This window comes from Benincasa hispida, chromosome 9 (genome assembly GCF_027475165.1).
Source record: "Benincasa hispida cultivar pf3 chromosome 9, pf3_genome.v1.1, whole genome shotgun sequence".
NCBI classification, from domain to species: domain Eukaryota; kingdom Viridiplantae; phylum Streptophyta; class Magnoliopsida; order Cucurbitales; family Cucurbitaceae; genus Benincasa; species Benincasa hispida.
Genome location: NC_143486.1, coordinates 82,228,752 through 82,251,088, shown reverse-complemented (window position 1 = coordinate 82,251,088; position 22,337 = coordinate 82,228,752). Strand labels below are relative to the sequence as shown.

The window sequence follows — 22,337 nt, the reverse complement described above, 5'->3', positions numbered from 1 at the left end:
TCTAGCCTTAGAAGCCGTGGCATTCATGCTGAGAGGTGGTTTACTATTGTATGCATGTTGCATGATCGCAAGGCATGAACGCAACCTAGGGAGTGTTAGCCAAAACCCTTCTCAACCCGTTCACCGCATATTCATCGTATTTCCCGTTGCCAACTTTTTTGGAACTCTGCCGCATTTATTATTATTTTCATTAACGCAACAACAAACCAACCACTTTATTTATTTTACCGGTTACCGCAAAGTTTTCATAAGAAAATTATCAACACAAACTATTTTCACAAATCCCTGTGATCGACCCTAGACTTACCAGGAAACTCAGAGGAATTTACACTTGGATTTCGCTGGGGAAACTTGAGAGCACAACCCTATCCATCAACACATATCATCCATGTTCCACACTTAATAAAATAACGTATCAGCTGCCAATTCCAAATCATGTATGGGATAGTTCCGTTCATGGTTATTTAATTGACGAGAGGCATAAGCAACTACCTTACCTTACTGCATCAGTACACACCCCAAACCTTTCTTGGAGGCATCACTGTAAATAACAAAACCACTCGTTCCATCCGGTACGGTGAGAACTGGGGCAGTAACCAACTTTTGCTTAAGATCCTGAAAACTATTCTCACAAGCCTTACTCTAAACAAAGGAAGCTCCTTTTCGGGTCAACTGGGTCAAAGGGGTAGCTATGTGGGAAAAATCCTTCACAAAACGACGATAGTAACCCGCCAACCCCAAGAAATTGCACACCTCATCGACTGTGGTAAGACGAGGCCAGCTCGTGACTGCCTCTATTTTTGCGGGGTCAACAGATACACCTTCCTTTGACACCACTTGCCCTATAAAGGATGTCTGCCTCAACCAAAACTCACATTTGGAAAACTTGACATACAACCTGTGCACCCTCAAAGTCTCTAAAACTTTTCACAAATGCACCTCGTGTTCTGTCTCTGTCTTGGAATAAACCATAATATCATCTATGAAAACTATCACAAAGGTATCAAGGAATTCCTTGAACACCCTATTCAAAGTCCATAAATACTGTAGGAGCATTCGTCAAACCAAACGATGTCACAATGAACTCTTAATGGCCATACCACGAACGAAAAGTTGTCTTAGGAACATCACTTTCCTTTATCCTTAGCTAGTGGTAACCTGACCGAAGGTCAATCTTGGAAAATACTATAGCCTCTTGTAACTGATCGAACAAGTCGTCAATCCTGGGAAGTGGATACTTATTTTTTATAGTCACATTATTTAATTCCCTGTAGTCAATGCAAAGACGCAATGACCCATCTTTCTTTTTCACAAAAACCCTTGGTGCATCCCACAGTGACACACTAGGGCGGATGAAACTCTTATCCAACAACTCTTGCAATTGAACCTTAAGCTCCTTTAGTTCTGTTGGAGCCATTCTGTACGGAGCTTTCGAGATAGGAGTTGTGCCTGGCTCCAACTCGTTAGCAAAATTTATCTCCCGATACGGCGGCAGACCTAGGAGATCCTCTGTAAAGACATCCAGGTAGTTTCTTACTACTGACTCCGAAGTTAAGGAAACCTCAGGCTCTCTAGTGTCAACAACACTAGCCAAGATACTTCAGGTACCCCGATTAAACAACCTCTTGGCTTTCATAGTTGAAATTACTTTGGGCAGGACCACGATCCCCGCGCCTTTAAATTTAAATCTGGCTCCCGTGGGAAGGTTAAAAATCACCTCCTTGTGAGAGCAGTCTATACTGGCATGATTAGCAGCTAGCCAATCCATGCCCAAAATCACGTCAAAATCATGCATGTCCAAGACTATTAAAGTCACATCCAGTGTACGACTCACTACTTCAATCTGACATGCTTTTATCTTTTTCTTTGCTAACATAATTTCTCCAGACGGAGTGGATACCGACAACACATAACGCGAGGGCTCTAATTCTAACATGCATGCTTAACAAATATCGATGATATAAATGAATGGGATGAACCAGAATAAAAAAAAAATACCATCGCAAAGTGTCCCAAGATTGGGAGTGTACCTGTCACAACAGTGCCTGCTTTCTCGCCTCTTGCTGGGTGGTTAAGTAAACATGACCTTGTTGTTGCTGAGGTCTTTTTCAATTTCTCTATTCATGGCCTACATATTGGTTCCCGTAACTTGATGTGTTTCTATTAGGGCATCTATCAATCGAGTTTCCCTCCTGTTTTCCATGAAAATAGACCCCGGTGCCCGCCAACATCGTCCTCAGTGAAGTCTCCCACACGAGTTACACACTGGCCGAATTTTTTCTACCATACCCACCTCAGCGGCCTGTTGCTTAAAGTGTCGAAGCGGTCTGTCTGAGCTTTGACTGTTCTGCTGGGGATGAGGCTCGAAAGCTTTCTGATCTGCCTTCCTCTTCTGACCTGAGGAAGGTTCCACCCTAAATGCCTGTGAGTACTTGTCCCTCGACCGTGGGTCGACCTCAGCTACCAAGTGAAGTGCTTCAGCATGAGTGGTTGGTTTGAAGGTTGGCACGATACCTCATATATTGTCCTTTAGGCCTTGAATGAACCTCTCTGCTTTCTTAACCTCCGTAGCAACCAATTTTGGGGCAAAATAGGCAGGGTGTCAAACTCCTGGTCATACTCCTCCACCGACCTGTGCCCCTACCTCAGCTCCAAGAACTCCTTCTGCTTATTGTACCTCAAGTTGGCAGAGAAGTACTTCACGTAAAAGCACTCTTTGAACTGCTCTCATGTCACCGGTTCCCCTTTCATACCTAACATCCTTTCTACCGACTACCACCAAATTTGTGCTTTGTTAGTGAGCATGAAGACAGTACACTACACTCTTTGATCTTCTGGGCATTTCATATGATGAAAAATTGTTTCAATCATTGATATCCATAATTCTACATTGGTAGGGTCCTTTAGTGACCCATTGAAGGTGTTGGGGTCATACTTCCTGAAATCTTGCAAGTGCTTGGGTCATGTTTTAAGTCTGGACTTGCGACATCTGAACCTGTGGCAGTGGTAACTATTGAGACTGGGCAAACTGGGCCATTCGTTCATCTAGCATATCCTTCATCTTACTCAGCACAGTTGATGTGACTGCTTCCCCAATAGTGGTTGTCTAATCGGTGAACTCTGATGGGACGACTGGGGGGGTCTGCGTCTGCAGTGGCGTGGCCGTGTGCTGGGATCGACTTCGTGTCTGGGTTTGCTGCCACCCTGACCCTAAGGGGTCCCTAGGCGGCAAGGGATCCTCTGGTACTGGAGGGTTCTATACTTGTGAATCTTGATTTTGTGGATCCTCATCATGAGGATCTTGATCCTGAACTGTCAAATTTTGCCCTTCGGGGATGTGTCCCTTCTGTTAATCCTGTGACTGCCTCTTCCTCTAACACGTACCATGGCAATTGTTTGCAACCAACCTTTAACAACTCTCCTTACCAATAAAACACGTCAAATGCAATCATAAGTACTACATATTCGGGTGCATATTATCCTAAATACTTTTCATAAGGGACATATCTGGCGATGACGAAGAATCTGTTATTGGCCAAAGGAACAACGTAGACTTACATAATAAGTCAGTCTATAGAACCCAAAACCTTTTTTTCCCCTACTTATGTAAATATATAATATTTAAAACCTCTTTCCTTTTCCCTTTTAAATTCCAAATTCCACATTCTTTTATTAAATCCAAAAATCTATCTTTAAATCTCATCCAAATAAAAACAAAACTAAATAAAACCCAGCAAAACCTCTTCCTGGATAATTCAAATTTAATAACTCACTTCTTTTCCAAAATATTTTAAATCTTCCATAAAAAATCAAATTGAATTATCTCAATAAAATAATCAAATCTCCAATTGCAAGCCAAATTAAAACCCAATTAATTCCAAATAATTAAATTGAATTTAACTTAGCCAAATACTTAAATCTCAAATTCCGATTTATCCAAATAGTCCAACATAAATTAAAGCTTAATTACAAAATAAACCAGGGAGTTACAATTTTATACTCATCCTTTATTATATTATTTTTTTTAGGTAAGGAAAAGGATACATCGGCGAATGACAAGAGGAATTCATGATCGTGCCACTAAGACTAGATAGATGCTTCTGCTTATAATCTCATGTTTTCATGTTTTAAAATCTTAGTTTTGTAATTGAATTTAGAAATCTTTCAATGCTTGTCCTGTTGGTTTGTTTAAACATATTTTCTAGTAATATTTTATTTAAATTAAGGGTATCCTTGATTAATGATTTTTTTTAGATATTTAGTTTTAATAAAAATTATTTATTTTATAGCATTTATTTAATTTTAGTCCATTCATGAAAAATGTCGTTTTTTTAAAAAAATATGTATATATGTAGTAACAACCTAGCTCAAGTCCTAGAGAGTTGGGTCATTTAGGGTTTAGGAGGGAGTTAGGTTGTTACATTTTCTTTGAAATTGTTTTTAAAATTTTAGAAAATAAAAATAGATTATTTATGGAACAAACCAATTTTCTTAAAATCAAAAATTAAAAATTAAAAACAGAAAATGACATAACATGCCCTAAATTGTGTCAAATCAATTTCAATAACAAGATTTTCGAGGGATGAGGAGCCGACGAATTACTTTTCTAATTTTTTTCTTTTGTAATATTTGAAAAATACATTCATTTCTATGCTTTCTCTCTCCTATAACTAAAAAAACTAAAATATTTTACCACATGTTACCTTATGAAAAGATAATTTGATGGAATGCAGAAAGATACATTCTCACAACTAAATATTTTTCATTTTCTCTCTCTTTTTTATGGAAAAACATACGTTATGTGTAAGTAGATATTTTGGTGATCTGGCAATTAGTCAAAGAATTACTTTAAAAGACGAGACCTGTTTTCAATATTTTCCTCACACAATCAAAATGCTTCCTTTTCTTCTTTCCAACAAAAACTAAAAAATAATTAATTATCAAGGCAGCTAGTTTTAGTTGGAGAAGAAATAATTAGCCTAAAAAAAAATGGAATTAAAGTTAAAATCGAACCACAGGAAGTTAAAGGAAATAGGGTAGATCTATCTCTTATTCTCTAGCTCTACTCAAATTTCCCGTCGTCTTCTTCGGATTCTCAGCAACACTTCATTTTGCTCTCTGATTTTTCGTCAAAGACTCTGATACTCTCTGTAATTACTCCAAATTTCGACCTCAAGAGATGCATTTGAGCGCCAATGAAGGCATTGAAGGCAACATCTTCGCCGTCACCGGCGCATTGGGCTTCGCCGGCTCCGCCCTCTGCTTAGAGCTTGTCCGTAGAGGCGCTCTCCAGGTCCGAGCCTTTGACCTTCGACCAGCCTCTCCTTGGTCCGACGACCTCAAGACTCACGGAGTCAACATCATCCAAGGTTCATTCCTCTCTGCAATTAGGTCCCCCGTTTGCTGTTTATAGTCTCCGCCCTGCGCATCTACTTTGATCATCCGGCCACTATTTGTCTCGATTGAACTCTGTTTTTTTTTTTTTTTTTTTTTTGGTTTGCGTTTCTTTCCCCTAGAATGGTCTCGTCGTGAGTTTTGATGATTTGCGTATTCAGTAATTGTAAAATTGAGTGCAACACTGGCCTTCTGTCGACGTTAACTCTTGCAGTCATGTAGGGGATGTTAGCTGCAAAAAGGATGTGGAGAGAGCGCTTCGTGGTGTTGATTGTGTATTCCACCTGGCTGCATATGGGTTGTCAGGGAAAGAAATGCTTCAAGTTGGTCGCATTGATGAGGTTAATATTAATGGAACATGCCATGTCTTGGATGCTTGCCTGGAATTTGGCGTTGGACGGCTTATATATATGAGCACATATAATGTGGTGTTTGGAAGTCAAGCGATTGTTAATGGCAATGAGGGATTGCCTTATTTACCAATTGATGATCATGTTGATGCATATGGTCGAAGTAAATCCATTGCAGAGCAGTTAGTTCTGAAGACCAACGGGCGTCCCTTAAAGTATGTGAATTAGAAATATATATATATATATATAGCTATCTGCATACTTCCATGGTTTGATTTTTCTGGTTTGTTTTCTTGTATTTGAATTGCTCTTAGTGCAATCATTAGGATATCATGCTGATGTGACTGAGGATTTGTGAAGATTGTATATAGAATTAGCTCAAGCTTTGCATTTGTAGGAACAGGAACGGCAAATGCCTTCACACCTGTGCTATACGTTCTTGTGCTATCTACGGACCTGGGGAAGAGAGGCATTTTCCTAGGTTGGTCTCCTTGGCCAAGTTAGGCTTGCTACCCTTTAGAGTTGGGGAACCAAGTGCTAAAACTGACTGGATCTATATAGATAATCTCGTGCTTGCTTTGATATTGGCAAGCATGGGGCTTTGGGACGACGTCCCTGGCAAAGGAAGAAATCCAGTAGCTGCTGGCCAGCCATACTATGTATCAGATGGTAACTCTACATCCAGACTTTCTTTCTTTTCACCACCCTCTAATCCACTCTATGTAGTTTGCTTCAATATCATGCTGTTTTGTTTCCATTACTGGACGATGGGGCCTTGCTGACAATTTCTCTATTTTCATTAGGCTATCCAGTTAATGCTTTCGAATTTGTTAAACCTCTGCTCAATAGCTTAGGTTATGATTTGCCAAATTATTACCTGCCTGTTCCTAAAGCTCTTCTCTTGGGGAAATTTTTTGCTGCATTGTACACAATACTTTATCCATGGCTGGATAGATGGTGGCTTCCACATCCCTTGATGCTTCCTGCTGAGATTTACAAGGTTATTATTACTATTAATAACAATACTATTTTTTAATGGTTTTATCTGCAAACATGCAATTGGTTTTCGTGAATGTTTGGACATCTAATAGCAACCAAAATTTGAGGAATGATTATGCAATCAAGAATTCTCTCCTTCACCATCCCAATAATGCTCCTTCATAATGTGGAGAATGCTTCCATGCTTAATAAATATACCAACCCTTAACCAATTTCCCTCCTAATCCTCATTAGTTTGCATATATCGTGCAGGTTGGCGTCAGCAATTATTTCTCGTATCTTAAAGCCAAGGAGGAACTGGGCTATGCCCCAATGGTTACTCCTAAGGAGGGCATGGCTGCGACTATCTCATATTGGCAGGAGAGGAAAAGGAAAAGTCTTGATGGGCCAACAATATATGTCTGGCTGTTTTCTGTTGTCGGAATGAGCATATTGTTTTGTGCTGCTTTTCTTCCAGACGTAGGACCTGTTCCATTTTTCAAAGCCATCAGCCTTTTCTTCTTAATGTCAACTCAAGTGGTGAGAATGGTTTTTCTTGTGGCCTTTCTACTGCATGTTGGTGAGGGTATTTATGCATGGTTCTTAGCTAGAAAGGTGGATCCTGCTAACTCAAGAGGATGGTTTTGGCAGACTGTTGCCCTAGGCATCTTTTCCTTGCGCTTTTTGTTGAAAAGAGCAAGGAATTGACGAACCTATGTACTGTTAGCAAACGAAAGATAGCTGAAGAAATCGTATAGAAGAGTTTGTGGGAAGAAAAAATCCGTTGTAATAATAGCATTCTTTGAGTAATAATTTCTCTTGATTATATAGTATCAAAGTACTAGTGCAGTAATTGAAATAAACTCATCATTTGCAATTCCACCACTATCTTAATAATAAACAAAACACAGCTATTTCATAAACTTATAATTCCTAACTGAAACTATTGGTGTCGTCTTTTGTTTCCAGCGGGCACAAGCCAACCCAAACTGGAAAGAGTTACATTATCCTGTAAGGCTAAACTTAAATTACAGGTGCATCTAAAACAAATTAGAAAATAGAGCACCAGATTCCATGTTGGCCTGCCATATTAGCAAATCAAGTGAGTTAACGAAGCAACTCGAGTTTCACTTCCAAGGTATGGGGTTATTATTGCAGGCTCCACCACTCTGATTAAACGGACTCCCGGGCCCTCCTGAGGATTCACTGAGAGTCCCACGTGATGGCGGGCTGCTGGCCCCTGTCATTCCAGCACGGATCGGAGCAAGTTTATGGGGTGCAGTAACAGGCAGCTGTTCTATTTGGTTTACACTCAATTCCTTGTGCCCCCCATCAGTGATGAAACTCCCCACCACCACCTGGTAATCCGATAGAAACCAATGCGCAATCAGTAATAACATCATCACGTGACAAGTGTGCAGTGAAATGGGAAAATGAAAAGCATCCTAATCATATTCTATTTACTATTTACACAGGGCAGTGATAGAGACGTAAGAATGCTCTCAAGGGGAAAGCTAATGTACCTGTACAGGAGATGCTGCCGTTAGAAGACCAGCCACTCCACCACCTAATACTCTACCATCTGGTCCAGATAATGAAACACTTAAACCTCCCGTTCGACTCCGCTGGCCACCGTTCTCGGAGAGGAGATAGGATCCAGATAGCGATAAAATCTCAAATCGCCCCTACATAACAGATAAATTCCATCTAATACTCGCAAACATAAAATTATTATTGTGCTTCTAATGGCCCACTGAAACTTCTTACACAGAAGAAAATAGATTTTGGCGAAGTACTGAGCGAGAGGCAGACTAAAATCTGAGAGAAGGAAAAACCCTCAAGGAAACTAGTTTCCTTTCCTTCAAATCCATTGGATATAATCTTCTTAAGCTTAGTTTGATTCATAACAGTAAAACATGAAGTCTACCCACATTTTGGGAGTAACGATCAATCCCCAAAAAGGAAAGAACAAGGTCTATTTACATCACTCAATGCTCTTCAAACAGCTATGAAGATGGGGACACTAAGAACTTCGTCAATGACTAAAAATTATAATCCAGGCAAGCATATGTTGAACATTGAAAGGAGAAGTCAAAATAAAGCACAGCTTCAGTTCAATCAACATGTCCAAAAGAACCAAATGAACAAACCTCGTAAGTCACGGTTCCGCCAGACATGGCTGGTTGACGTAGAGTCACATTGGATATTGCTCCATTTGCCGTAAGGATACAAACAGCTCTAGGACCATTCTGTGAAAATGACATTATTTTCGAAGATACATCCTGGAAAACATAACAAAACTTGAGATCGTAGTCCTAATTAAGATGTCAAATAGATTATAACACCACAAAGATCAAAATGTCCCAATAGTTTTTCACATTAGCATAGATTACATCTGATTATCTTTCTCCCATGATGGACATGTGTATAACTTTCCATAATAAGATGTCCATTCCACACATTTATGTGTTTTTAATTATACTTGAATCAAATTTTCAATTACGTAGAAAAAGAAAACAAAAGATAATGCAGCTGCAACAAACTTGAAACGCCAATTAAAGAAACATAAAACAGACAAAAAGATGAACCTCTCCAGCTTTTACGGTGATGACATGTGGGGTAAATCCAACTCCTGCTGACCCTACAATTACAATTATAGAATGATTCAATCTGTAATGGCAATATCAAAGTCGAAAAATAACATGCATGTAAAGAAGGCCCAATTTAAACCACATTCCCTCAAAGGCAGAGATATGGTTTTGATAAACTTGGGAAGTTTCATTTTCTTGCAATGGATGATGAGAAAAAAAAAAAAAAAAAAAGACCTTACAAACTAAGATTAGGCAGAAAGTATCCATAGTTTATCAATGTTAATAAACAACGAAGCCATATGGATGACCTGAAAGCAATTATTTTAGATGACAACAGCCAGAATCAGCTAACTGCTTCTTCTATTTTACCAAGAACCACTGACAAGTTGCATTTATATATTGTTTTTATTAGTTTGATAATCCTTGAATCTGGGAAAACTAAATATATACCAACAAGCCAAAAGGAATAAACCGTTAATCCCCATGCAAGTTTAGAATTAATTACGCTGAATAAATCTGATCACCATACATAAGAAATTGCCCTAGAAACCAAAATTGGACCTCAACTAATTACAAAAGGATGTGGAATAAGTAGAGTTACCCGAACCATCCAACTGCTGTTTTTTGGTGGAGGAGCCAGGGGGCCTGCCTCTGGCTTTCTTCAAATAAGTTGGAGAAGCTGATCCTCCAGACGGAGGCGCGGCGGTGGGTGGAGGAGAAAAACCTCCACTGGGCTGAGTTGCAGCGGCAGAGCGGACTGCAGGAGCCAGTGCCATACTGCCATCTGGCCCATACTTCCGAGGCCTCCCTCTCTTCCTCTTTACAGGCTCGCTTTGTGAATTCATGTTAACGAAAGCTTCACGAGCAGATCCATCGGCACCGGCATTACCGGCAACTCCGACGCCGGAGGACTGGTAGGTGGGAGAGGCGGCGGCAACGGGCTTGTAGACGCCGTCGGCGCCGAAGGGTAAATGCATGCCCTGCATGACCGACTGTTGTGATTGTACTGAATTCTTCTGGAGACCGATGGTGAAGGGCTCGCCGCTGGACATCACTCCGGTCTCAGATCCCGACATTGTTCTCCTTCGCTGGAACTATAATTCCATACAAGGAAGTCCCAATCCCTATGGAAACAGAAAATAAACATAAATCCATCTTCAACCTCTTCCATTTCATAGAATCAAGAATCGTAAGCAGAAAAACTTGGAAGGAAGGAACCACACCATTGACAAGATTTTACAGCAAAAATATTTATATATTTGTTTTGGCTCCACCCGGTAATTTAGAGTGGAGGGAGATTATTTAGGGTGGAAATGTGATTTTTGCCAAAAAAAAAAAAAGAAAAAGAAAAAGAAAAAGGAATTTAGAAATAGGGATTTAAAACACCAGAAGAAACTCATTGTAATATTACACTGAAAAGACCCAAAACACGTACCCGACCATAAATCTCGGAACAAAATCAGTAAACATCGAAGAAAAACCCTAACAGCCACAAAACTTTCACAAAACAGCACCAATTTTTCGTTTGCAATTACAGATCTTAACAGTCGCCACTCCAGGAAGAAGAAGACCCCCATCATTCAGTAACTAATTATTTTCCAATTTTTTCTTTAAAATTTTGAATTTTACAGTAAAAGATTCTTCAAAAATAAAAATAAAAATAAAAATAAGAGAAGAAGACAGAAGTTGGGGGAAAAAACGAGAAAAAAATCCAATAAACTTACCAAATAATAAATGAAAAATAGCGGAGATGAAAAACAAAAAGGGGAAAGAAATCGAAAGGCTTCGGAACGAAAAAGCAAGCAGCTCAGCTCCAAGGGCTTTTTTTTCCAGCGAGAAATGCAGGAATTCTGAATATTTAATTATAATTTAGTATATTTTTATTATTATTTTAATTCCGGGCTTTCTAATTATTATTAAATGTTTTGAAAAGAAATCCGTGGATCTGTAAAAAAGAAACCGATGGGTAATTTTGGTATTTAGAAAAAAGACGATAGAAACTTCATAATTATATTTGCTCTTACGGCTTTGGATACTCACTCTCTACTCACTCCCTTCCGTTCTTCTCTGTTTAATTCATATGAACCTGAACGTTTCTTTTTTCTTCAAATATGTGGGATAGAAATCCAATTTCTTACCCTTCTTTTTTTCAAAAAAAAAAAAAGAAAAATACCAATGTGTTGCCTCAAATTTGATAATATAAATTTTAAATCAATTGAGTTTTATTTAGTTTAGAGCCATACATGTAATATTGACTAAAAAAGAAATAGTACTTAGATTTCAAAATATTACATTGTTATTATAAGTTTTTAGTTTAATTTTTATTTTGGTACATACGTTTCAAAATATTATATTTTTACCTAGAATTTTGAATTATATTTCTATTTAGTACCTAAATTTTAAGATTTACACGTTTAACCTTAATTCTTTTTTCTTTACTAAATACTCATATTTGATCTGTATGTTAATGTTTAGTACTTAGTTTAATTAATTGTTTTTCATTATTATTTTTACTATTAAAATTAATTTTAAAATTTCACTTAACTATTTTTAAAACTAGTTTTTTTTTAGTATGATAATTACAGGGATGGAACGTGATGCCAATTACTATAAGCTCAATTGGTATTTTTAAAATTAGTTGACTAGTTCATGCCAAATTCCAAAGTGAGCATTAGCGAAATTTTGGGGTGTTGAAACGTAGAAATAAAATGAAAACTAAATTCAAAACCTAAGGTAAAACTGCATCATTTTGAAAGTTAGAGATTAAATGGAAATTGAACTCAAAAGTTAGGGGTAACATTGTAACACTTAAAAAAGTTGAGACTAAATAAAAACTAGGGCCAATATTCTACTTTATTTTTTGTAAGCCTTAAAACCTTTCTAAAGTTCCTTAATTTTAAAGTAAAGTTAGTATCTCAATTTGGACTTAGAAAATTTTAAATTATATTTTGGAGGGGAATGTGGTCTAGTCGTGGAGCACATGTATGTGAGAAAAGTTGTGATACTTGGGCGTTAAGAGAAATTACTAAGTGTGGGGGCTATGTGTTGAACTTTGGAAAAATTACAGGAGTGGAGCATGTGTTGGGACTAGGAGGTGAAAAGAATGAGGAGTAAAATTGGTTAACAGTTAGTAGGAGAAGGTTGGAAATGTGAGGGTTGGATGCATGGTATTAGAGATTAGAAATTTGACTAAGTGTTAGTAGGAAAATGATAGAGCTCAACCTTATCTGGGAGCATGAACAAGCTCAACTCATTATTCTAGTTTATTAGTGTTGGATGCATGGTTGAGGCATATTGGGCGCTTACCTTGTAGATAAAGGAAATACTTGTCTCGGGAACATGTGCAAAAGCATCACACCTAGGGAAGTCTAAAAGTTTTCACCTCCTAGATGTTGGATGCATGACTTGATAGGGACATGTTGGATGCATATTTGAACAATAGGGAGGGTGAGTGTGCTTAAAACACTTGGAAAAGTAGACAAGGAGAAACCATATGTTGAAAGAGCCAAAACTAAGAAGATAGGATGTAAACCCTCGAATTCTTTTACCTAACTATAGGAAGTACTAATGTTCAAATATTATAAACTGAAGGAAATCGATCACGAGGACTTCCATGAGCAGCGGAAAAGATCATTCCAAATTACAATCATGTATGAACATTACAAATTACAGTCGTAAACAAAGACAAACGATTATGCATTCATTACAGAAATTGCAGCATGAATATACAAATGAACAAGGAGAAATCTCTATGCACTTTTGTAGACTCGTCTCCACGCTCCTTGCTCATGAATGCTCGAACAAAGCAACCTCGAACGCTCGAACAACACGGTATGCCTCTAGGAATCTCTAATACTTTCAAAGCACACTTGTTCTCAACGATTGCCTCGGTCACGAACGGCCTCCACAGAACCTCGACAGTGTCGAGTAGAGTATAACACCATCAAGAAGGCTACATTGGTATTCTCGGTGTAAAAATCCAGAGGGTGGGCTCTGCGTGGACTTGGATGAGGTAGAATAATAGAGGAAACAATAATCATGTAAACGATTGAGCAAGTGGGAGATGGCTAAAACCTATCAATGCCCAATCGTTTAGCAAAAGCTAAGCGATCATTTAGCTCATCGTTTAGTTCCGTGTCTATCGCTTACAAAACACTACATGATCGTTTATCTTGGTCAAGCTGTCACTTAGTAAATCCTTATTTACTTGACAACTTCCATGAGATTCCTTTTGCGAGAGAGAAAATCTCAAAATCAATTTTTTCAACATTCAAAACTTACTAAAATTAGGAAAAAAAATTTCTTTTATCTCACGGTTACCATGAACCACCAATAACCTCCGACTCAATTGGTTATTAGAGAAAAATGATTAATTATCCAATATTTAATATTATTATAAATATAAATGATAACCAACTTATCATACTATATTTATAACATATAGTTTTAATATTTCATCTCATGAAACATATAAACCATAGTTCTTTTTCTATTCCATAGCACGTAATGTAAATCTCATTTACATTAATCCTCCACTAGATGTATCTCATACATCATACCGATCATATCATATATAATCAAAATTACCTCTTGTCAATTTGAACATTTCAAATCAACACCAAGAACTGATCCTCAACTGAATCCATTGAACTACCAAGAGGACCTTATGGACCTGTAGCTCGAAGCTCTAACAGTACGTAAATAACTGACTAAACTCTTTAGTCACAGAATCCACCATCTGTTAACTGCCTGACACTCCACTAAAGACCGATAGTTGAACTCTCCTTACCATATATATATTATGTGTCCATTTTAACCAATCAGAAGTGCGACAACCATTCACAGATCGCTAGTAAGTACAGTTGGGCCAATAACCGTTATGCCCCTGTAGTTACATCTAACTCCTAAAATACCACTGATTCCTTTAATGAACATAAGTCAACTATGACTGAGTCCTCTCTTCCAAAGAGAAGATGTGGTCACTATGTTCAAGCCTTGGAATTAGCCCTTAAGGGAGTAATCTCTCTACTTATCCTTACTTTGGGAAAGGAATGAATTCCATCTTGTGGATTGAGTTCCCAGTTCCCAGATCCAAAAAGGTAGGCATGTTGAGTTAACAATCTAGCCACTATCACCCATACTAATCAAAGGATTGCCCTCAAAGGCAGGAGTTCCACAATACTAAGGATTGAGGTCGTGTTACCTATGGTCGTTTAGGTGAGATGTAAGTCTCTAGTATCAATGACGTTATATATAGAGTCTAGTCATCTCGTGGTTCGATCTTATACAAACTCTTTGTATAGGACACCTCCGCTCGCACGTCTCCACATGAATAGTCAGAATCTACCATCTGTAGTAGGTTACAACATTTGCAAACCTCTACAAAGCGAGCCATATCCGTAGTGTTGTAGGATCTAAAGGCAACACTAGAGGGGGGGTGAATAGGGTTGACTACCAATTTTTTTTTTTTTTTTTAAAAAATAATTTTATCTTCAAACAATGCTCAATAAAGTTAACCCACTAATTTGATTAAAGAAAATTTATGCAAGACAAAACTTAAATCATGCAAGCTATGATAACTTCAAATTTAAAGACAATTTAATCAAGGATAAATTTAAATAACACACTAAAAATTAAATCATGCAATTTGGAAAGATTAAAAAAATAATTAAGACAAGAAGCAAAAAAAAATTTGAAAACAAAAAATCAAAGAGAGAGAGGAAGAGAAAACACCGAGAATTATAGTAGTTCGGCAAATTACCTATTCCACTCTCCAAGACTCCTTCTTGGGTATTTCACTAAGTGATCCTCTTGCAGGTGAGGACCAAACCGACACACAACTCTTTTTTTCCTAGGCTAAAGAGAAACCCAAGATCCTTTTTACTGGTTCAGGATCAAACAATTTCTTTTTCTCACAACCCAAGGTGTACCCACACTTTAATACAATTCCCAAAAATTAAAAGAAAATCTCACAATATTACCTCTTGAAGGCTAAATACACAAGTTGAGCACTAAAAAAAAAACTCACAAAAATAACTCTAGGCCAATTTAGGAGCAAAGAGGACAAGAATTTGAGAGTAGAGAGAATTGAGAGCTTAAGACTTGATAGCTTTTGATGTGTCCATGAAGAGTAAAATCAAGTCGAATTTATAGGCGAGGAGGATAAATTTTGACCATTGGATATGATTGCAAATGAAGGGTAGAGATTGAATAAAAATAGAAAAGGAAAGGATTTGAAAAGAAATTTTGAAAGATTGGAATTATTGAGATTTGTAGAATAAAAAGGATTTGAAGGATGAAAATTTAGGAAGTAAATCAAATTTGAAAAGGCAGAAATTTGGTGAGAATTTGGAGAAAATTGGATTAGAAAATTAAAGAAAAATAAGAAAATAAAAATAAAAATAAAAAATAGCCGGATGAAATGAGCACCATGTGCACAGGGGAGGAGATTAAGCGTTACATGCCGCATTCTGTGAAGAAATCGCCGCACGTGCACGTCTGCGCGTGAAGCTGGGTGACGCCACTTATCATTATCTCATTCGTCCACGGTCGTCACGTCACTGCCACATCATGTGCCACGCCAGCAAAAAGTGACCGGTTGGGGCATCACGACATTCACCACGTCAGCTTCCACGTCATCAATATTGACTGTTTGTGTGCCACGTCAGCAAGGTGCCACATGTCACTGCCACATTGAATTTCCTCTCCAATCTTTTTTTGCTTATAACTTTCTCGTTTGAACTCCGATTTGAGCGATTCAAATTGCGTTGGAATCGTCTTTTCGAGCTCTACAAGATAGTGACACTGAAATTATTACTACAAAAAATCTGAGTTTGTTATCATCAAAATTCTTGGTTTGATTAAAGCCCTAAAGCTAACAAGTGTCACCAGGATCAGGTATCCCACCTTAATCCTTATACTACAGACCTATTTAGATTATCACTTAAGTCATGATCCACTTGTATATCACATATACATGCTTAAGTTCACATAAGATAACCAAGGAGCTTTATTTATTGGATATGAGTAAATGCCAGAATTAAATAACAATTATTTTATTCATCAAACAATGTGTATCAATACAAACAACGGGACTCCGAGAGAATTAGGACACCAATCCCAACAATCTCCCACTTGTCCTAATGACTCGGGAGACTAATGTACAATACAATATACAATAAATTAGGGCATACCCTAGTATCATCTCCCACTTGCCCTAGACAAGATGTCACATGTCCCACAGACCTAGACCCTCCAAGTGACCCTCGAACTCTTTAGCCATAAGGGCCTTTGTAAAGGGATTAACTGTTGGGATTGGTGTCCTAATTCTCCTGGAGTCTCGTTATTTTGTAAAGATACACATTGTTTAATGAATAAAATAAGTGTTATTTAATTCTGGCATTTACTCACATCTAATAAACAAAACTCCTTGGTTATCTTATGTGAACTTAAGCATGTATATGTGATATACAAGTGGATCATGTCTTAAGTGATAACCTAAATAGATCTATAATATAAGAATTAAGGTGGATACCTGATCCTGGTGACACTAAGGATACAACCCACTTTGTAGAGGTTTGTAAGTGTTATAAACTACTACAGACGATAGATCTTAACCATTCATGTGGAGACGTGCGAGCGGGGGTGTCCTATATAAAGAGTTTTTCTAAGACCTGGACCACGAGATGACTAGACTCTGTATATAACGTTGTTGATACTAGAGATTTGCATCTCATCTAAACGACCATAGGTGACACAACCTCAATCCTGAGTGTTTTGGGAACTCTTGCCTTTGAGGGCAGTCCTTTGATTAGTATGGGTCAGAGTGGCCAGTTTGCCAATTCAACATGCCTACATTTTTAGGAACTTGTCTAATCTGAAAGATGGGAACTCAATCCACAAGATGGAACTCACTCATTTCCTGAAGTAGGGATATGTAGAGAGATTGCTCCCTTAAGGGTTGATTCTAAGGCTTAAACATAGTGACCACATCTTCTCTTTGGAAGAGAGGACTCATTCATAGTTGACTTATGTTCATTAGAGGGATCAGTGGTACTTAAGAAGTTAGATGTAACTACAGGGGCATAACGGTTATTGGCCCAGCTGTACTTACTAGCGATCTGTGAAGGGTTGTCGCACTACTGATTGGTTAAGATGCACATATAATATATCTGTGGTAAGGAGAGTTCAACTGTCGGTATTTAGTAGAGTGTCTAGCAGTTAACGGATAGTGGATCCCTTGACTAAAGAGTTTAGTCAGTTATTCACGTACCGTTGGAGCTTCGAGCTACAGGTCCACGAGATCCCCTTGGTAGCTCAATGGATTCAGTTGAGGATCAGTACTTGGTGTTGATTTGAAAGGTTCATATTAACAAGAGGTATTTTGATTATATATGATATAATCGGTATGAGATACATCTAGTGGAGGATTGATGTAAATGAGATTTACATTAAGTACCATGGAATAGAAAAAGAACTATGGTTTATATGTTTCATGAGATGAAATATTAAAACTATAGGTTATAAATATAGTATGATAAATTGGTTATCATTTATATTTATAATAATATTAATTATTTGATAATTAATTCTTTTTCTTTAAATAACCAATTGAGTGGGTGGTTATTGGATTCATGGTAACCGTGAGATAAAAGGAAATTAGTTTTCCTAATTTTAGAAAGATTTACAAGTTGTTTAAAAGTTTTACATAAAAGATTTTTGAGATTTCTCTCTTGCACAAAAGAATCTCACGGAGTCGTCAAGTAAATATAGATTTATTAAACGACGACTTGGACGAGCTAAACGATCGTACAGTATTTACTAAACGATCGCATAGTTTTGCTAGACGATCACTTGCCAAAGTAAACGACCGTGTAGTGTCTGTAGGTGACATACCGAGCTAAACGATCGCATAGCTTTTGCTAGACAATCCCTTAGCTTTAGCTAAATGATTGGGCATCGACCTATACGATAGGTCTCTGCCATCTCACACTTGCCTAGTCGTATACACGATCGGTGTTTCCTCCTTTCTCTGCCTCATACCAAGTTCAAACAGAGCCCACCCTCTGGATTCTCACACTGAGAATACCAAGGTAGCCTTCTTGGTGGTGTCATACTCAACTCGACATCGTCGAGGTACTGTAGAGGCCGTTCGTGCTGTTGCTGAGGAGTTCATGGCCGAGGCATTCGTTGAGGACGAGCATGAAGTGTTTGTGTTGTGTTGCGGTCATGTAGATCAAGCATTCGAGGTTACTGTTGTTCGAGCGGTCGTGCGCAAAGGAGCGTAGAGACGCATCTTTAAATGTTCGTAGAGTTTGCTCTTTGTTCATTTGAGTTTTTTCATACTGTAATTTCTAACCGCTTGTTTTGAAGTCGACAGTAAATGTAATGTTCATTCATGATTGTGATTTGGAATAATCTTATTTCCGCTGCTCATGAAAATCTCGAGTCCGATTTCCTTCATCCACAACGTTGTGCTCTGATGCGATCTTCGTGACTATTACATCACCGCGATTCACAATCTCCCTGATCAGGTGATATTTTCGTTTGATGTGCTTACCCCGATGATGACTCCGAGGCTCCTTTGAATTTGCCACAAACCCCCCAGCTGTTATCACAATAAATAGTATGAGGCAAATCCATATTTGGAACAACTTCCAAATCTAAAAGGAATTTCCTTAGCCAAACAACCTCTTTAGCTGCTTCATAAACCACTACGTATTTGGCTTCCATAGTGGAGTCTGCGATGCATCCTTGCTTGATGCTTCGCTAGACTATAGCCCCTCCATTTAGAGTAAACACTGACCCCAGTGTCGATTTGCGAGAATCTCGATCGGTTTGAAAGTTAGAGTCCGTGTATTCTGTAAGGATCAGATCCTTATCTCCATATATGAGCATGTAGTCCCTCGTTCTCCAAAGATACTTGAGGATCGTCTTGATTGTCGTCCAATGATCAAATCTTGGATTGGACTAATATCGACTGACAATCCCTACTGCATAGCAAATGTCGGGTCTGGTACATAACATTGCATACATTAAGCTTCCTACAACTGAAGCATAGGGAATCCATTTCATCTTCTTAACCTCTTGAGGTGTTTTAGGACATTGATCCTTAGAAAAAATGATCCCATGCCTGAAGGGTAACAAACCCCTCTTGAAATTCTACGTCCTGTACCTGATCAACATTTGATCAATGTACGATGCCTGAGACAGGGCTAACCGTTTGTTCTTACGATCCCGAATGATCTGGATCCCTAGAGCATACTGTGCTTCACCCAAATCTTTCATTTGGAATTAGGCAGCTAGCCATTTCTTAATGTCAGTCAGATACCCTACATCATTCCCAATGAGTAGGATATCATCTACATACAGTACCAGGAAAGCTACTGAGTTTTTGATGATCTTCTTGTAAACACAAGGCTCATCAACGTTCTGATCAAAGCCAAATGACTTGACAGCAGTGTTAAATCTGATGTTCCAAGATCTAGATGCTTGTTTCAACCCATAAATGGACCTATTAAGTTTGCAAACTCTTTAATCTTGATTTGGAACAATGAACCCCTCTGGTTGAGTCATATAGATGATCTTTTCAAGATTACCATTAAGAAAGGCAGTCTTGATGTCCATTTGCCATATTTCATAATCATGTGGCTATAGACAGGAGAATCTTGATAGACTTGAGCATGACAACAGGTGAGAAAGTTTCCTCATAGTCAACTCCCTCAACCTGGGTATAACCTTTGCCACGAGTCTAGCAATAAAGGTTTGCACCTTTCCATCTACACCTCTCTTTCGCTTATAGATCCACTTACACCCAATAGGTCTTATCCCATCAGGTGGATCAACAAGCTCCCAGACGTTATTGAAGTACATAGACTCCATTTCCTGGTTCATGGCTTTAACCCATTCATCTTTGTCAACATTCTCCATTGCTTTCTTAAAAGACAACGAATCCTCGACCCCATCATTCGTAATGACATTATGGGCTTCAGTCAAACCCATGTAGTGATCCGGTGGGTTCATAACCCTCCCACTACGTCGAGGCAGTCTCAACTCTTGAGCTGGTTGACTAGACGTTCCGACCTCAACAACTCTTGTTGATCTATCGGCCTGTTCAACAACTCTTGTTAAACCCTTAGCAGTCTCAGTCTCACTAGAGATCTCACGCAAAAGAAGCTTACTCCATTCTGCTGAGGTGTACTAGGGGCCGAGAGTTGGGATGCAATCCCATGTTCTATCATACAGTTTTGGAATTGGAGGTCCATATACTCTCCACCATGATCAGATTGTAGTGTTTTTATCTTTTTACCTAACAAGTTTTCAACTTCAGCCTTATACTCCTTTGTCAAGAGCTTTAGACTTACGTTGCATTAGGTAGAGATATCCAAACCTTGAATAGTCATATATGAAAGAGATGAAATGTTCATACCCACCCCGAGCTCTAACATTCATCAGACCATAGAGGTCTAAATGTACAAGCTCCAAGGCTTCCTTAGCTTTGTAACCTTTTCCAGTAAAAGGTCATTTGGTCTCTTGCCTTCGAGGCATGATTCACATTTCGGCAAGGAGTTTTCTTCTAAACTCTTTAGAAGTCCACTGTTCACCAACTTCTCAATCCTATTGAGGTTGATGTGACCTAACCTAAGATACCAAAGATGGGCGTTTTCCTTAGGAAAAACCTTTGGTCTTTTAGCTGTTGTTGCCGTAGTGAACATTTCAGTGGTAAACAAGGATTTTATGACTAATGACCTTAGTACATATAAGTTATTTTCCATTGAACCATAACCAATCTCCATTCCATTCTTGAAAATAAACACTTTATTATTAGAAAAGGAGACAGTATAGCCTTGTTCAATGAGACAAGAAACCAAGATTAAGTTCCTCTTAATATGAAGAACTACAAAAACATTATCCAGTAACAGACAACGTTTCTTGTCAACAAATAACTTAGCCTGCGTACAGCAACAACGTAAACAACTTCACTAGTACCGACTCGAAGAGTCATCTCTCCCTGTGGCAACGTTCGCTAGGAACTGAATCCTTAGTAAGAGGAATTGACATGATTGGTAGCACCTGAATCAAGGATCCAGGGAGAATCATCATTCTCTACGAAACACGTCTCCAAGACCAATAAATTAGATTTACTGTCTTGTTTCTTCTTTTGGAGAGTAGTGGGATCGAGGTTGTTTGCCACGAAATACGTTTCACACGATTCTTTCCACTATAAGTAGTCGATCATATTAACAGCTTTAAACGGAAATACTAACAAGTTGCTGAAAAGACAAACACATTGACCTATGTTAGGTTTTAAGCAAATACCCATTGTAAAACAAAACAACATCCAATAAGGTTTTAACAAAACTAATATGAACCCCGTGTGACATCTAGTTTTGCAATGACGCTTCAAAGGTTTAGGACAAAAGTCGTCGAAGGGAGGTCAGTTATCCCTCATCTGAATTGAGAAATTCTCAACCAGTCATTAATACCAGAACAACTCTTGCTCCTATAACGACTAGCCATCATTGATTTGGCCAAGAGATCATTAACTTACTTAACAATCTCTCGTAAATGTGACCTGCCATTTTAGGCCCTAGAGGTCCGCCCCAAAAAGCCAATCCGAAGGGAAAAAATCCAATTGGGACAAAACTTAAAGCGACCCTATCTATTTCTGGAGTTCACCTTGATCTTGACCAACTGCACAAAACCCATTTGAAGGGGAACGCTCCCAGGGTACTACGAGGGAGTATAGAATGATCTCACGGTGTGAACCAATGACAGAGACCATATGACGTGTTGACACACACCCTTCACCTACTTACTCTAAACACTCTCTCAGTCTACATTGATATTGACTCATGCAAACACCATCCAAAGGGGGATGCTCCCAGGGCACCACGAGGCCAAGCATGAATCTCATGGTGTGAACATACAGGGAGAAACGTGAGTGGAATCATTGACATATCAGATACATCTCTTCCTCCCACTGAGTATTTTATAACCTAGGGTTTAACTTACTTAGAAAAAA

At 38.4% G+C, this 22,337-nt stretch overlaps 2 protein-coding genes across 5 annotated transcripts; one reads left to right on the top strand and one right to left on the bottom strand.

Moving 5' to 3' along the window:
• Positions 1-4,824: 4,824 nt before the first annotated feature.
• On the top strand, positions 4,825-7,645 carry LOC120085894 (NAD(P)-binding Rossmann-fold superfamily protein). Of its 2 annotated transcripts, none has more exons than XM_039042162.2 (5): positions 4,825-5,369; positions 5,617-5,959; positions 6,142-6,413; positions 6,548-6,744; positions 6,996-7,645. In XM_039042162.2, the coding sequence occupies exons 1-5, from the start codon at positions 5,180-5,182 to the stop codon at positions 7,428-7,430; spliced, it is 1,437 nt and encodes a 478-aa protein (XP_038898090.1). In that variant the 5' UTR covers positions 4,825-5,179; the 3' UTR covers positions 7,431-7,645. The 2 variants fall into 2 exon arrangements, with proteins under 2 accessions (XP_038898090.1, XP_038898091.1); XM_039042163.2 differs by having other exon boundaries at positions 4,890-5,369; positions 5,609-5,959.
• Positions 7,524-11,430, bottom strand: LOC120085896 (AT hook motif DNA-binding family protein). 3 transcript variants are annotated; one of them, XM_090317695.1, is made up of 6 exons: positions 11,354-11,430; positions 9,915-10,437; positions 9,311-9,363; positions 8,873-9,004; positions 8,246-8,407; positions 7,524-8,080 (listed from the first exon to the last, which is right to left on the bottom strand). In XM_090317695.1, exons 2-6 carry the CDS (start codon positions 10,387-10,389, stop codon positions 7,850-7,852), a joined length of 1,053 nt encoding a protein of 350 aa, XP_090173821.1. In that variant the 5' UTR covers positions 10,390-10,437; positions 11,354-11,430; the 3' UTR covers positions 7,524-7,849. The 3 variants fall into 3 exon arrangements, with proteins under 3 accessions (XP_090173821.1, XP_038898092.1, XP_038898093.1); XM_039042164.2 differs by lacking the exon at positions 11,354-11,430 and adding an exon at positions 11,038-11,234; XM_039042165.2 differs by lacking the exon at positions 11,354-11,430 and adding an exon at positions 10,749-10,898.
• Positions 11,431-22,337: the final 10,907 nt, after the last annotated feature.